The 17,265-nt window shown below is 42.7% G+C and overlaps 1 protein-coding gene across 3 annotated transcripts in view; it reads right to left on the minus strand.

Annotated features, from left to right (window-relative positions):
* ppp1r1c (protein phosphatase 1, regulatory (inhibitor) subunit 1C) overlaps nt 1-17,265 on the minus strand; it is a 115,701-nt gene that overhangs the window by 51,471 nt on the left and 46,965 nt on the right. For all 3 annotated transcript variants that reach the window (XM_080198881.1, XM_080198880.1, XM_080198879.1), the window contains exons 3-4: nt 16,260-16,297; nt 8,478-8,538 (exon numbers count right to left, since the gene is read on the minus strand). In XM_080198881.1, the coding sequence (XP_080055007.1) occupies nt 8,478-8,538; nt 16,260-16,297 (99 nt within the window). The remainder of the gene's footprint in view (nt 1-8,477; nt 8,539-16,259; nt 16,298-17,265) is intronic.

Here is a 17,265-nt window from a genome sequence, read left to right on the forward strand (position 1 = left end):
TCAAAGCCTTTTTGCTGACTACAAGGTACATTTCAGGAGTGTGATGGAATACTATCCACTTGCCTGAATAACAGTCAAGAGATTCAACTTCACCCAGAACACAGCAGTCCCCCTGATTGGAAAGCAAAATCTGTTGTACCACTATAACATGGTGTCTGCTGTGTGTACTATCTACAAGGTACACTACAGCAACTTACCAAGGCTTCTTGAACAAGACCTTCCAAACCTGGTCTTTGACCAGCTAGGAAAACAAGGAGACAGCAGATGCCAGAAAACACCTCTAAGTGACACATCATGTGACTTTAAAGCATATCACCATTCATTCATTGTCATTGGGTCAAAATCCTGAAACTCTGTATTTAACAACACCGAGGAAGTAACTTTAGCACATCGATTGCAGTGGTTCAAGAAGCAGCTCACCATCATATTCTTAAGGGCAATTAGGAAAGGGCAGTAAGTGCCAACTTATCCAGGTATACCCAGAGTCATGGTTGAATGAAAAAAAAGTTCTTTGACTAACCATCTTCAGCTGCTTCATCCGTGTTCTTTCATTCATCATAATGTCAGAAGTGGCATTGATCTCTAATAATTCCACAATGTTCATCTTAATTCACAAATGCGTAGAGCGTGAAGCATGCACGCAGCTACACCTGAGTGACATCCAGGCTAGAGATGAAATACGATACCATATCAGGCAATGATTATCTCCAACAATAAAGGCCCAAGCTTTCCTGACCTTTAAAGACACTACTATCCCTGAGTCCCCCAACCCAACAATGTGGCTACAAGACCAGGCCAGAAATAATAAGTAAGTTACTTCTGGACCTCTCAAATTTTCATAAACTCAAGTTCAGAATAGAGCAATTTTCTTCATCATAAACTCAGCTCCAGGATTAAATGTGAACCCTCTCCACTTTAATAACCGAATACAGTATTTGCAGGATGTGTTGCAGGAATTCATGACGATTATGTTAAATGTACCTCCCATCCCATTATCTTTATCACCAGGAAGAAGAAGAACAACATCACTCATCATTATAGCTTGGACATACACTGCGTTCCTTCATTAATGTTGGGTCAATGCCAGAGCATGGAATAGATAATAATTTTGCTTTACAGTACCAAAAATGTAAAATAGAAATCTTGATGTCCTACTTACTCAACAATGAACAAACTTCCAGCTTCCAAAACTCTAAAAGATGCAACTAACAAATGTAAGCACAATAAGATTGGCCAGTGGATTATAATTAATGAACCCTGTTTAACAATGATTGTGTGGAGTGCTTTGAAATGAGGTATTATATCAATGCAAATTTCTTTTTATATCAACTGTGCATTTCAAACATCTTAATATTGGGGTTTCTACACTCAAAAGTAGACCTTTTTGGTTGCATTTCATTTTGAGTATGCAAAGCAAATCTATTCCATTAGATTATCTGAAAACACACATAAGGAGATAAGGGAAACACTACAGCAATAGTTGCTTTATTGATTATATTAAGAGCCAAAAAATGCAGGGCTATTCGCAACTCAACTGCTTCCTGAATTTTGCTGAGTCATGTGTTTTCTTATTTTCATGATTGCATCATTCAGTTTTAATGTCATGTTTCAGTGAAATGTTGTTTTAACACACAATATGTATTCCTCTCAATATTTCCTTATATTGCATAGTAAAAAATCTTTATGTGAGTCAACTGCTAAGTCCAGCTACATGAATATCTTTGCCATGCAACAGTTCAATTGTGATTCCACTAGGCTATTTAATATGTAATTTCTTAGTCATATATTAATGCTATGTCTGGACTGATGTCTTTTTGCAGTATTTGCTTAGAAATGTAAGGACATAAGTTTCTGAAACAAACTTTAATTAGGCCCTGCAAGTTCTTCTCTTTGATCTCCTCTCCACACATCCACTTTCTCACTATATGCCTCAATTTTCTCCCTTAGAACCATTCATTGCTTCATTAGTCCCTTTATATGTTGGATCACATTTGCACATACACAGCACAAAGTCTCTCATTACAGTGAAAGATATCTTTCCTATTAACTCCATTATAAGAATATTTTAGAGCTGAAAGCAAGCAGGAGCAGAGAAATCTGCTTCAACATTAGAATACTGCAAGTCATCTAATGGAAGCTATTAAGGAAAGACAGTGAGAAATGAAAAATATGAATCAGTTATGAATACCTTTCACAGAAATTTGATCCATTTAACTATTACAGAAATATGTTTTCAAAGCTTACACTGTGTCAAGAATATTTGTAATTTTAGGAAATCACATAAATCCATATATCGTTGGACTGGATTTTACACACTCCAACTGGTGGGTTTGAAAGCGAGGCGGGTATATAAAATCCATCCCAGCCTGCCAGCCACTTACCTGTCTGCTCCTGTCACCACTTCAATTTTACCAGTGGCAGGGTTGGCAGTGAGTGGCCTGTTCAACAGTGGGCCAACTGAGGTTCTTAAGTAGCAATTAATGCCCACTTAAGGGCCTATTTCCTCCATCGCCAGGATTTAACCAGTGGCAGGAGAGGCCCCCACCAAGCAGTCATCTCAGCAAGTATTCCTGCAATCTCTGGGCCCATTGGAGGCCTTGCCCCAACTTGTTATCCCCACCATGACCTCCCACAATCTCTCTGCTGGGACCTACCTGGAAAACCCCAAACACTCCTCAAGTTCTTACTCAATCCTCAATGCCTCCTCAATCATGAGTGCGGTACCAGCAATGGTACTGTCAGTACTGGAAAGCTGCTGGTACCTGATTGGCCAGAAGCTCTCTAAGGCAGGAACTTCCTATTCCTGAAGGATGGAAATCCTGTCTCCAGTCTAAAAGCCAACGGTAGTGGGATAGCCATTCTTCTGCCTGACTGTTTGGCTGGGGGCAGCGCTGGGGTTGCTCCAGGGACCACGGTGTCCCGTAAAATCCAACCCCTTGTCTTTTTGAAGTAGGTATTTCCCTCTTATCTCTTACTTGTGCTGGTTGATGCACCAGGTGCCCTCTGCTTTCTTGAATTTAACAATAATTCACACCATTGTCTTGATATCTGAATATTGATATACCCTGGGGCCATGAAATTGTCACAGATCATTCCAGACTTTTCACCTGATTTCTGTGTGGGCATATGTTTCAGTAAATAATATCCAAGAGCAGGAACCCAGGGTGATTCTTTCTGTCCTGCCCCATCTCATTAAACTTAGCGAGGATCTGCAGCATGAAGTGATCCCAGGATCAGCTGTCATGGACAGCATAATGAATCTGGAAATATCTTTGATATAGTTATATAAAGACTGGACCACTGGGGTAAGCCATGTGTCTGCACCAGTCCACCACTGCCCAGGACATTGTCAGTTAAGACAAAGCCTAAACATTGTTCCACTGTCTTATAGTTGTTTGAAACAGATTTTAAAGATTTGTCTTGCAGCCATATTTATTGTCTCAGTATTGTTGTATCATTAAGACATGGGAAATACATCTTTGCTTCGTATTAGAATGTTACATATATTGGTTAGTTTGGTTATGTATATTTTTAAAATAGTCAGTAAATACATGCATATCAAGTACATTTATTTGGACTGTGTGAAAGGATAAAATGGATTTTTATTTAAAAACCATACATGATTTGGTATATTTGGCAGCACTGGGAAAAATAATGCTGGACTCTTCCTCTTCTCTTCCTCTATTTAGTCACAAGTTTTCAATTCTAATTCCAATCACTGGACTAATCCAAAAGATCCATACGATGTAGAAGGAGGCCTTTCAGCCGATGAAGTCTGCACTGATCCTCCAAAGTACACTCCACCTAGGCCTACTCATTTGCCCAATCCCCGTGACTCACACATTAATCATGGTCAATCCACCTAACGTGCATGTCTGTGGATTGTGGGAGGGAACCAGAGCACCCAAAGGAAACCCATGCAGACACGGGGAGAATGTGCAAACACTACACAGTTAGTCATCCAAGACCGGAATCAAACCAGGTCCTTGACGCTGTGAGGCAGCCGTGTTAAGCACTGCGCTACCAGGCCATAATGTTGTGATTTTGCTGTGAAATGGAACACCAGAATTACACAGAGATAGTTGAAGGTTTCAACATGTCATGAGGGGTATTGAATTCTGGGACACTGGATCATTTTATATTTTGGTGACGGTATAACAATAAAAATATCTGATCAGTTGTCTCATTATACACCTGTCGCCATTCTCGTTTTTATTGAGATGAAAACTAAAACCGTGAGGGTTGTTTAACCTGTGGTCAGTTCTATATCATTGTAGTTACACTATCTCCAAAAGTTATAATTGCCCACATTGTGTCAGCTGTCTAGGAGCTGCTGCTCAAAGTATTACTCCAGCACCACACCACCAACATGGGGAGATCGAGGTCAGAGGTTATGCAGCCATAGTAATAGTTTGGGGCAACTGTCAACTGCTAGGGGTAAATTTCATAAAATCATTCAGCCCAATTTACCCATCCTGAATGTTTTTTGATGCACTAGTTTGGGAGATGTGTGTGTCAGCCACTTTGTGGGATTTCCACGTGTGTTTGCGACGCTTGCAAGCCTCCCACCGCTGGCGAGCATGTGCAGTCAAGACCACGCTGGAACAAGCGGGAAGACCAGGTCAGTGATTTTAATCTTTGTTTCATGTAATTTAAATGTCATTATCGGGCCTGGGACTGAGTTTTCCAGGCCTAACAGCATCACCCACCCTGCCAGGAGTGTTTCACTCTGGTGGAGTTTAGAGTAGCTTCCCACATTTTGGGAGATAGTGGGAGACCCCACTGGAGTGAAGGGGTGTAATCGGAGTCTCTTAAGGAGTCAGGCAGCAGGGCGGTGGTGCCCTCCGGGCATGGGCATCCTGGCAGTGTTAGCCTGTGCCCCCTGTCACTACCTAAGGAGCAAAGTGCCCATGTCCAGGGGGCATCTCGGCTTTGCCCACTGGTCATTGGGCAGTGCCAAGGGGGTGGGCCAATTATGGGTGGAGCTTGGGGTGATTGCTGGGGGTGGGGTTCCCACTGCCACTCTGCATGGGGATCGGTCGGGGCTGGAGGGAGGGCAGTGACTAGGCAGGTTAGGGAGGGTTCTGACTCCTGGGGGCGTGTCTGCCTGCCGGGAGAGGAGGTCTACCTGCCAGGGGTTATCTGCCAGCAGGGGTTATCATCACTGCTGGCAGACGGGGGGGTGGGGGTGGGCACTGGCTGGAGATTGGGGTGCTCTGGGACATGGGGGCAGGGTCGAGTCTGGCCTGGGAATAGTCCGTGGAGACTGCGAGTGGGCTGTGGTGGTGGGGGGGGTCATAGGGGCAGAAATGCCAGGGTCCCGGGCTGGCCAGCGATTGAACTGGCCAGCAAATGGGAATCCGAGAAATCGGAGCCAATGCGCATGCTGTCAGAGTCTGGCGTGAATAGACCCCGCCCCCTGAGCTTTTAATGATATTCACAATTGTGCCCTCTGCCTTGCACTGGGAGTGGGAGATTCGGGTCTGAACTCCCAAGGGGAAAAAACAATCGTGAATTATACCAGATTTCCTGCCAATTCAGCACTCCAAATTTTTTTGGGAGAATCAGGCCCATAGAATCCCTGCAGTGAAAAAGGAGGCCCATCAAACCTGCACCGACAACAATCCCACCCAGGTTCTATCCCCGTAACCCTGTTAATCCCCTGACTTTAAGGGTCAACTGAGCATGGCCAATCCACCTAATCTGCACATTTTTGGAGTGTGGGAGGAAACCGGAGCACCCAGAGAAAACCCACACAGGCGCAGGGAGAATGTGCAAACTCCACGCAGTACAGGCTTTTCCAAACTTCTGCTCTAACTTTGCTAGAAGTGGTTTGAAAATTTTGAGAAGAGAGATATAAATGCCATTTGCACATTTATTTGGGACTTGTGCAGCTGTTCCACTGAAACTATAATAGATTAACAAGAAAGTCCCTGCTGAAATTAATCAACAATGGTTTTAATACATTTGTTCAACTTGGGACACAAATAATTGAAAAACAAGGGTATTATTGACCTATAATGTAAAAAATAAATCTCAGGTTTGTCCAATAGGCATTATATATACAGTAGGCTTTAGCCACATATTATGAAATCCAGATGAGAATAATCACATTTCTGATAAGTAAATGATGAATACACAGTCATTGCATGTGATCACAATAATCATATTCCTATAACATATGCATATTTAATCTTTATAAATTTATTGTTAAAATGCTCAGCTGAATAACAGAATATGTGACTTCTTTTGACCTTTCTGTATGCTTTACTTACTTGGTTACTGGTATGTACATATGAAGTACATTGATTGCACTGTGTAAATGTAAGTCATGAATTATTATTTAGAAAACTATGCACGTGGCTAAAATGGTACCTCCATTGCCACAGCAGTTAATTGTCAGCAACCTCTGCTGACCCAAATCCTCCAGTAAGTGGCAATGCTGGGGATATTGCTGATGATTGTGTACATAACTACAGCAAAGCTTTCTCCTTCCTCATAGCCAAGACTTCCTGTTCCAGCTGCAGCAGCAATCAACCTGTGCAGTCATCCAAAAGAGCAATCGCAAAGAGGAGCAGTGGAGAGGCCAGTGGGGTGGGAGAAGGGACCTAGTTGAGAGGGGTGAGTAATCAGATTGGGGTGCAAAGGCACTTGCGGATAGCTAGGGAATGGATAGGCAGTGCATGGTGAGGTTGGAACATGGGTATTTGGGGTGAGGGTGCATGGATTTGGAGGCATGGTAGGGTGTGTGGGGATGGTTAGGAGGCTAGCAGGGTAAGCGCTACTGTTTCCAGGTTAGTATCACGCAACGAGTCCAAGTTTCCAACACTCGGATGAGCGTTATTTGTGGAGCAGCCTGGCAGCACAAATTTGCCCATCAGAAGTTTAAACTTCCTGGGCAATTACCATGCACGTGCAAGGGTCAGGGCCTCTAGAGGGTCCCAATGCGCAACAGCGGACATAATTCAAGGAGAGGGTCAGGAGGTTTAGGGGGCTGTGAGGAATTACTTTTTTTACCCAGAGGGTGCTGATGGTGTGGAAAGTGCTGCCTGGGAAGGTGGGAGAGGCGACCTTTTGAAAGATACCTGGATGAGCGTTTGGCACATTATAACTTCAAGGCTATGGGCCAAGTGCTGGTAAATGGGATTAGGTGGGAGGTCAGGTTGTTTATTGTGTGTCTGTGCAGACTTGATGGGCCTCACCTGCACTCTATAATTCTATGAATGCTAATTGTCTCAGCATTCACCACTGTTGGTAGAGAAAGATGGGGCTTCACCTGATTTGAGGGATTTAAAGTTTAAAGTAGTAATTGTATATTAACAAATTATATCAAATGTCAGATTAATAACAAGCCAACCCATTCAGACAAGGTCAGTCTATAATATCAGCACACTCAGGTCAGATAGTATATCTAAATTATACAAGTGAAGGAATGTAACAGGGATATTACTTACACTGATATTGAAGTCATTTATGAAAATAAATTCAGTAAAGGTTTACTTATGTCAGGAATTTTAAATTGGGCTCATTGCATTTTTAAGTCAGGAATTCAGACCGGCTGGTAAAGAAACATTTCAGTAGTTTTTTCCTCATTTTTGTTTCATCAAAAGTCTGTAGTAAACTTCACTAAAACTCTGCATTAATCTTTTGTTATTTGCTTTATTGATAATTATCTATGTGACAATAATCATTGTAATCTGGAATGGCAGTAATGATCAAGTAAGGAACGTTTTCCAAACTCTCAAATTTGTTTTATATTGGTAAAAATGCCTGTTTAAAAAAAAACACTGAATAATATTCTGAATGTGTTGTACGTTTGGCTTTATTGTGCAAATATGTCTCCCCCTGAGAAAGCTTCTCCTCAATCTGGATAGTTCCACATAACTTGCTGTAAGTGTATTGTTGGAATAAGTGGAATGAAGCCTATAATGGCCAGTCGGGGTGAGACCTGTGAATGTGTTCTCAGTGCAGGATGACGTGACTGCTGGTTAGGAACCAATTATGTACTCAAACTGATGGCATCAGAAGGCACCTTCAATATCCTATTCTAGTTTAACCTTTCCATTCTAAGTTTAGAAGGCACTCTAGGTGGAGAAACCAAATTATCTCCAAGTCTTCTGACCTTTGCTGTGCTTTCTGCAAGGATCTAGTAAGGTAAGGATTCTAAATCAGTCAGAATTGGAGTTTAATTTACATCCCCTTTTGATCCCAGGTTAAAGTGACAGAATAATGATGGTAAAGCCACCTCTATGAATTGATTCACTGCAGTGCGAAACTTGTAGGTTGATGAGTCACCTATTATCAATTCACTCCAAATCATTTAATGTATCAACTGCATTCTTTGGATGAGAACTAGTTCAACGGAGTTCACAATGGAAATATTTGCTGAGGAAAGCTAGGTCAGAAAGGCTCCAGTCAGTTTTAGCAAGGGACAGTACTCATGCCAAGCAGAATTTGGAACAGTACCTGAACAGTACCTTTCATAGTTGGAGGTGTGTATACACTCTTCTTTCTCTGTTGAGGTGACATCTCAGCATTCTGTAAAAAAAACACATCAATAGCATCAAATTTGATCAGATTGCATGGACCTTCCAAACAATTCTTGAGGAGTAAATTAAGAGAATTTGATGAAATGTATTCGCGTATTGACAAATCTTTTGTAAAAATAATTCTGAACTGTTCAAAATTGCAGAAATGAGCTCAATTTCACAAGCTATCATTAACAGAAGCAGCAAATATTCCATCTTAGTAGCTCTTTGAATGATAGTGAGGGGGATTGTAACACCTGTCTGTGCCCATTGATCAGCATGGTGAGCTGGGAATATATCGTGCAAAGTGAAAAGTCCAATTTGCACCCAGTGTAAAACGGATTGCTATCTCCCCAGCTCCTTTTAATAATACAAGGAAGGGAGGCCTGAGTGAGGGTGGGCCTGTGATGGGAGCTATAATGTGGGGGCTATACATAAGGGGCTAAATAGGGGCCCTATGCAGGTGGGGTCTATGCAGTGACGGGGATTGACGGGTGGGGATAGTGCAAGGATAGATCATGATGGGAGGTCATGATAGGGGAACCTATTGGGAGGACTCCAATGCTACAATGCTGGCAACCCATGTTGACGTGGGGGGAGGTGGGGAGGGGGTGGGCGGAATATGCCGCTGCCAGTGAAGAGGTGGTTCCGATATCGATAGGGGGTGGTAGGAGGTCTTCCAGTTCACTGGGGCACCAAAGCAAAATGGCGGTTAAGTGCTCTGAAGCCAGTTTCACCAGCATGTTTAGATAGACTCTGCCCCTCCATACCAGTGCCAAGGTCCCAATTCTCCAAAAAAGTGACTGAAGACTGCGATAGGGAGTGTGATGCAAAGACTGGTGTTGATTGCTTCCGTTTTCTCGCCGTAATGACAGTCAGGCTGAAATTTTCTAGCCATTTCTCTGGTCCCACTACAGTGAATGGAGATTTGTCCGAGCATGAAATTCTCCGGTCTTGCTTGCAATGGCAGCAGGATGTGAATGGCCAGAAAATTCTGACCCAAGAATTTTTTGGGAAAATTCTTTCTGTTCCTAATTTTCTGGCCTCCCAGCCACGTGTTTCTCGGTGGTGGGAGGTGGGAGCGTTCATTAATGGCAGGATTCTCCGGTCGCTGTCAATGGGATTTCCCATTGGTGTCACCCCTCGCGAGCATGAAATCTACAGGAAGGAGTGTGCAGCCAGCAAGACCAAAGAATCCCAATGGTAAGAACGGCCTGAGAATTCATACTCAGAACCTTCTACTCACCCTCTAATATGAAGAAAATAGATTTTCGTTTGACATTTGTTATAAATAGACTCAGTGCATAAACACTCCTTAGAAATCAAGTTAGCATTTCAAGGCAATAATCAAATTAGAGTCCTGCTCTTGCATTTTCATGGAAGCTTCCAGAAATATTGGAGCTTAACACAACAGTTACCATGAGGAATCAATATTTCAGCTACTGTTACATGGTGGATTGCAAAATGGGTTTATGTAACTCTTCATTTTGCAGTCTACATTTGGAACTATGGTTCGGGGTGGGGTAGAAATTAGGCTGGATCAGGCGAGATAAGTACAATGGGAACCAATGTGGGGCAGCGGTATGAACCACCCCCCCCCTCCCCCCCCCCTCCCCCCCCCCCCCCCCCCCCCCCCCCCCCCCCCCCACCACCATCCCCCAAAACAGTCACAGATTGGCATTTACCATGTTGATTCAGGTAACTTTAAAACACCCTGGTCGACCTCTTGAACAGAGCATTTGAAATATGTAAATACAAGTCCATTATCTTTCACAAAATAGCATTGTAGGAACATGGGATACAAGGGGTTATAGAATTATGGAGTGTCTACAGAGCAGAAGGAACTTATCTGGCCCATCAATTTCACACAGACTCCCTGACGAGTATCTTACCTAGACCCCAATCCTGTGACTGCTCACACTTACCCTGCTTACCTCCCTAACCTACATACTAAGGGACAATTTAGCAACGTGGATCTATTTAATCTGCACATCTTTGGAGTGTGGGAGGAAGCCGGGGCACTTGAAGGAAACCCACGCATACACAGGGAGAACGTGCAAACTCCAGCCAGATAGTCAGCCCAGTCTGGAGTCAAACCAGAGTCCCAGGAGCTGTGAGACAGCAGTGCTAACCTCTGTGCTGTCCATTCTGAGCCTGGCCCAGTTTCTTCCTGCCAGTCAGGGATCCTCAGCAGCAGGCAGTTAAGTTTCTAGTTGTTATAGGCTGTTCATGGGCTTGGAGCTGTTGCTTTAGCTGCATTTTGATGGGGCAAAGTGACTTTTTACAGCTTTAGCAATTTCTTTGTACATGAGTTCTAGCCATTTGTTGTTTTTAAAACAGATGTTTTGCTATGTCCACCTGTAGAGCAACAGGAAGAGGACAGCAAGCAAAGACAGCAAAAAATTGCAACTGCAAGTAAAAGAGGGGGAGAAAAGGCCAGGCACGAGAGGTTTCACAGCACACAGGTCATTGTCAGCAAGATCTATTGCCTCAACTCGAGTATGGCGCAAAATGGCTGGAAACTTCACTTCAACAAGTAACATCTTCTAAAGCAACTATTAAAGCACTCCATTGGGCAAGCTCAGTACAACCTCTGGCTGTTGAGATGAGGCCCTCAGTTTTTAATTAACAAGGTCGTGTAATGCTGCCTCAGATAACACTTGCAATGCCGGTCAATTTACATTGCTTTGCATGCAATGGATGCACTCTTTGTCAAGAAGAAGAATTTTGTCAGCTTCCCTAAGCCAGAGAAGAGAGCTCACAGTCTCCCCCAAAGTGTATTTTCCTAATAGTCTAGAGAATAATTGATTATAAGCGACATTCTCAAGCTCCATATAAAGACCTTAGATTATTCATGAACAGGAAGTGCAGCCGGTGCCTAACTGCAGGCGGTAAATAATAAAGGCACGTGGTCCATTTCCTGGCGGTTTTCAGATGACTTTTTCCTAGCCCAGCCCACAATCTTCTCTTTCTTCCACCCATCCCATTGGGTTAAAAGATGGTTGCTTAGAGACATGGTTCTATGAACACCTGGCCTTTTATTTCTATAAAGAATTTGTGCACAGAAGCTTAACAATACTACAATCAAAGGTCCTCCAGTAACAGCCTGAGAGGGCCTTCAGAATCGGCCTACTTTTCCTGCATTCCCTATAATGTTGTGCTGCAAGAGGGACAACCCTTGTAGCCGCATTCTGGAAAAGACATGGAGGAGCTAGTTGAGGAAACCGGCATCCGAGGACAATGAGGAGGGCTCAGGTCAGCAATGATGCCAACTTCACATCAACAGCTAATCCATTACAGGTCCTGTTGAATTCTCCCTGTTTTCAATACCTAAAACAGTCTCTTCAATCTTCACAACAAACTCTTATATCCAGCTGAAGAATTCCCAAAACAATGCAAAGGAAATGTAGTACAGCAGAGAACTATTCAGTAATGGTTCATTTCAAATTGTTTTACAGTGATAATTGAAAACTAAACATCAACCTTGTGCAAGCCCCAGGGGTTTTGTGCTGCATTTTCTATTCTGACACTCCTAAGAGGTAATTTTGTGGTGTCAACAGCATGGAAGACAAAAGGTTTGAGGACCTTTAAAGTGAGCAATCTCCGGGAGCTGCGAACATAGAGGGGCCAACTGCCAACTGCACACTATTGTATCTTGGCAACAACCAATGCAGTCTGGCTCCTCTGGTCAGCTGGCACCAAAGTGGGCATCAGGGAAACATATTGGCATCTGAAAGTGGGCAGCATATGTCACTTCCATGGTCTCAATGCCACTTTCATTGGATTTCACCTCGGCACTCAGACTGCTCTGCAGAAGAACAGAGACCGGAACTGAAATGATGTTATCCAAGGTCTTCATCTTGCTTTGAAAGCTAGAGTATAGCTAAGATGGCAATAGCCTGAGGTTTCATTGAACGTGCTAGAGCAATCATCAGCATCTCCATCACTGTAAGCCTTGCTGCAATAATCAGAGAGCTAACCAGATGCTTCGTGGTTGACTGTGTTGCGTCTATACCCTACACATTAAAGTTACAGCTGGACTCCCCGGCTTTGCATAGGCCGTTTGGCAGGCAGCAAAAATATTTTATGGCTTGTCATACACAAACTTTAATCCTCTTCAGTAAGGTGGATCCTGGAAATCATTACCCATCCCTTCTGCAGCAGGCTTCAGGAGCATGCTCATTCTGCAGTGTTCTAATTTCTGGATCATCATAGTCCCCATGTCCTTATTCCTCCAGTGTGGGTGCTGGCTAAATCTCCCGGTTCAGACTCCTCTACTCAGTCTTCTACATCATGCAAGGTGTCAGTCCTGAGCTGCTTCATAGCTTTGTGTACTATAAAGACTTTCTCTTCCTCTGAGCTGTGGGCACTATTTCAGCTGGACTTGGAAAGGGTAGAGAGAGACAGGGCTAGCATTGAGACACAAGGATAAGCAGAGAGACGTGTGTGAGGGACTTTGTCATGTGCAACATGTGAGGGAGAAATTTCGCTGAGAAAAGAAAAAGAGAGAAAAATGATCAAACACTCTGCGGGACAGGTCCTCCAGTTTCCTGGCTTCAGTACTCCCCATTGGCCTCCTGTCTGTGATATCCATGGCAATCTTTCCCAATGGGGAGGGAAGGTCTCCTTTTTGTTCCTGCTCACTGTCGATGTACATCAGTTTGTGGGTCAGTGAAAAGTTCTAAAGATATAGCTGTCAGAACAGAGTAGTGCTGCAGGAAAGATGGCAGGAGTGTGAAGAAGTGAGAGCCAAGGGGGAGATTGTGAAGACAGGGTCAGGTGCAGCGTGCCAGCTGTTGAAAGAAATTGAGGGGAGGTCTGCTGTGTGATTGGAACAAACAATTGGTTCATCTTCCCCACCATGGTAGCTGATATCGTTAACTGTCTTTCTTCCCTCTTCCAATCAAATCTGCCACTAAATTAACATGAATATTCAAATAATCAGACTGCTCATCTGACAGGGAGCAGAAATTTCCTCCAACAAAATATCGGCAAGAGTGAAGCTATTGTCTTCAGTCCCCATTCCAAACTCCATTCCCTAACTCTCGAGTCCATTCCTCTATCAGACAACTATCTGAGACTAAGTCAAATTGTTCTTCACTTTATTGTTACATTTGAACCAAAGTGGAACTCCCAATCACACATCTGTGTCACCCTGATGCAAATATGGGGGTGGCACAGTGGTTAACAGTACTACCTCACAGTGCCAGGGACCTGGGTTCAATACCCAGCTTGGGTCATTGTCTGTGTAGAGTCTGCACGTTCTCCCTCCATCACATGGGTTTCCTCCAGGTGCTCCGGTTTCCTTCCACAGTCCGAAAGACATGATGGATAGGTGTATTGGCCATGCAAAATTCTCCCTCAATGTACCCCAACAGGCGCTGGAGTGTGGCGACTAGGGGATTTTCACAGGAATTTCATTGGAGTGTTAATGTAAGCCTACTTAAGACACTAATAAATAAACTTTAAACAACAACTGAGTCTATTTTCATCTCTGTAAAATTGCCTGACTTCATTCCTGCCTCAACTCATCAACCATTGAAATACTCAATCATGCTTTTGTTACTTCTAGACTTAACTATCCCAATGCACTTCTGCTGGTCTTCCACATTCAACCTTCCATAAACTTAAGGTCATCCAAAACTCTTCTGCCTGTCCTTGCTAATGCTGAATCCCGTTGACCTTGTTATTGATTGTTATCCTTGTGCTTGTTGACTCACATTGGCTTCCAGTCAAACAGTGCGCTGATTTTAAAATGTTCATCGTTCTTTGCAAATTCCTCCTCAGCTTCACCCTTTCCTTTTTCTGTAATCCCCTCCAGCCATTAACCCTCCATATCCACATTCATCTAATTCTGACCTCTTGAATATCCACAACTTTAATTGCCCCATCAATCGTAACTGGCTTCAGCTGCCTAGACCCAAAGTTTCGGAATTCCTTCCCTAACTCTTCCATGTGTTTAAGCCACTCTTTAAAAGCTCTATCTTTGACCACGTTATTGGTCATCAATCCTAACATTATCTAACGTGGCTGAGTATCAAATTGTGTTTGATACTGAGTTCATAGTATCATAGATTAGCATAGAATCCTACAGTGCAGAAGGAGGCCATTCAGCCCATTGAGTCTGCACCGACCACAATCCCACCCAGGCCCTATTCCCATAACCTCATGTATTTAACCTAGTTAGTCCTCCTGATAGTAAGGGGCAATTTAGCACGGTCAATCAATCTAAGCCGTACACCTTTGGACTGTGGGAGGGAACCGGAGCACCCAGAGGAAACCCATGTAGACACGAGAAGAATACACAATCTCTGCACAGTAATCCAAGCCAGGACTCGAACCCTGGTCCTTGGCGCTGTGAGTGCTGCCCAAAGTCACTAAGCACTATATAAATACAGGCCATCGATGATGTTGTCAGAAGAGAGTGATGGGAGTTGGGAGAGATAAGGATTGTGAATATTGAAGCAACAGGTAGCGTGGGCTAGGAGTGAGAGCCTGGGGAGATGATGGCCTAGTGGTATCATTACTGGACTATTTATCCAGAAACTTAGTTAATGTTCTGGGGTTCAAATCCCGTCATGGCAACTGGTGGAATTTGAATTCAATAAAAGAAATCTGGAATTAAGAATCTACTGATGATGATGGGACCATTGCCAATTGTTAAAAATACCCATCTGGTTCACTAATGTCCTTCAGGGAAGGAAATCTGCGATCCTTACCTACATGCGACTCCCAATCCACAGCAATGTGGTTGGCTCTTAACTGCCTTCTGAACCAGGGCAACTAGGAATGGGCAATAAATGCTGGCCAGCCAGCGATGCCTTTGTCCCACAAATAAATAACAAAAAAGAAATGTGAGTCAGAATCATACCTTAGCCATCCCCACTGGAATAACTTCACACCAACACCTCTTGCGTAGCAAAGCAAAATCAGGGGAGTCTGGTTGGCTTTGCCATTTCTCTCTTTTGAAACAGTGCCATGGGATCTCTTAATAGGCCATATGCCCATCCATTCTTTAAAACTGATTACATTTCTGCCACCAGCTGCTGTGCGCGCACGCATGCACCTGTACACACACACACACACACACACACACACACACACACACACACACACACACACACACACACACACACACACACACACACACACACACACACACACACAGTCAACCATGTGAATCAGATATCCACTCCAATTTTGCAGATCTCTCATTAGACATCATTGGACGTGTGTTTTCAACGCTTCACCATTCTCATACTGGTTCCCAGCAATTTGCACTTCTCCGGTTTCTCAGCCCATGTTTCAGATTCTTGTTATTTCCATATTCACAGCTTGTTCAATTTTAAAACCCTTTCTATCCCCTGATATTTTGGTCTCATGTTTTAATGTTTGGCTGGTAAATAATTGCTTTAGAATAAGATGTCTCTTTGCCTTAAATGAACATATTCAAATTTGAACAATTACCAACGTTGTGAAAGATGTTAAAATAGTGATTAAACTGTTCATTTGGCATGATTAGAATTTCACTGCACCCTCTCCTTTCCTTCTCCCTATGTATTTTATGAATGGTGTGTTTATCTCTATAGCATGAAATAAATAAAACTTTTCACTGTATTCTTATAGATGTGACAATAATAAATTAAATCAAAGCTGTTCTTCAATAGTAACATTGATCAGCCTATTTTTATTCATGTATGAAGGAAATAGTAATTATATCGTTCAACTTACCTCACCTTGTGGATTGTTCTCCCTCTTTTCATCTACTTCTGAATAAGAAAATGGAAAAATAAAAAGGTTGTGAAATGCAGGCATACACTTTTACAATCAACACATTTTGTAATATTACATGTTTAACTCATATTTAATTTAATATAGATTCTACACTAATTAGTGGAACTTCCAGATTATACTGATATGACCATGGCCTGTGCAATGCAGATATCTGTGATAGGGCACCAGAATAGATTATTATGAGTGACACTTGGATTAATGACTAGATTATTATATTCTGCTGCCTGTCAACACTGACAAACTTTTCACTTCGTAGCAGAATAAGATTTAGATTAATTGCATTAAGGTAGGTCAAAATTGAGAGGACAATTTTGAAAAGTCACCGTGACGTTCAAATGATGGGAAAGTTTCTGATCTGCAATAATCTCATTCCTTCAATTTAGTGAATACAAATTTGTCAAGTCAAATGAAATTGGATTTTTAGGCTGTGGCGGGGTGATTTCTATTTCTATACGCAGTCATCAGGTCACCGATAACGTATTCCAAGAGGAGTTGTGTGCTCCCACTTATCATCAGTAGCTGACTGCTGAGTTACAATGTGGAGCTAATTTGCAGTCTCTGTCAGTTCTTGAAGGCATTCTCTTGCCTTAGCATTTGCCCACCTGCAACTACGTTTTCTAGACATAGATGCATGATGTGTTGTTGTTGTCTACGCAAAGCATAAAACACTATTATGAACTAACCCATCCCAGCCAGTTAATCAGATTGTTCAGCACAAAGCAGCTTTCTGGGCTCTACTAAGTATATGTAAATGAAATGCAGGTTTCACACTGTGAAGGACCATTAATAAAATCGAGATTAGTTTCACTTTTGAAAAACAATTATTGAACACTAAATAGCCAACAACTAATTATTTAGGATGATTCATTAAGTTGCACAGTAATTGCACATCAGAACCCATAAAAATGCAAGGCCAAAGTTGAAATCTAAATCAAGATCCTTC

This window comes from Carcharhinus amblyrhynchos, chromosome 11, assembly GCF_965287045.1.
Source record: "Carcharhinus amblyrhynchos chromosome 11, sCarAmb.v2.hapA, whole genome shotgun sequence".
Classification (NCBI taxonomy): domain Eukaryota; kingdom Metazoa; phylum Chordata; class Chondrichthyes; order Carcharhiniformes; family Carcharhinidae; genus Carcharhinus; species Carcharhinus amblyrhynchos.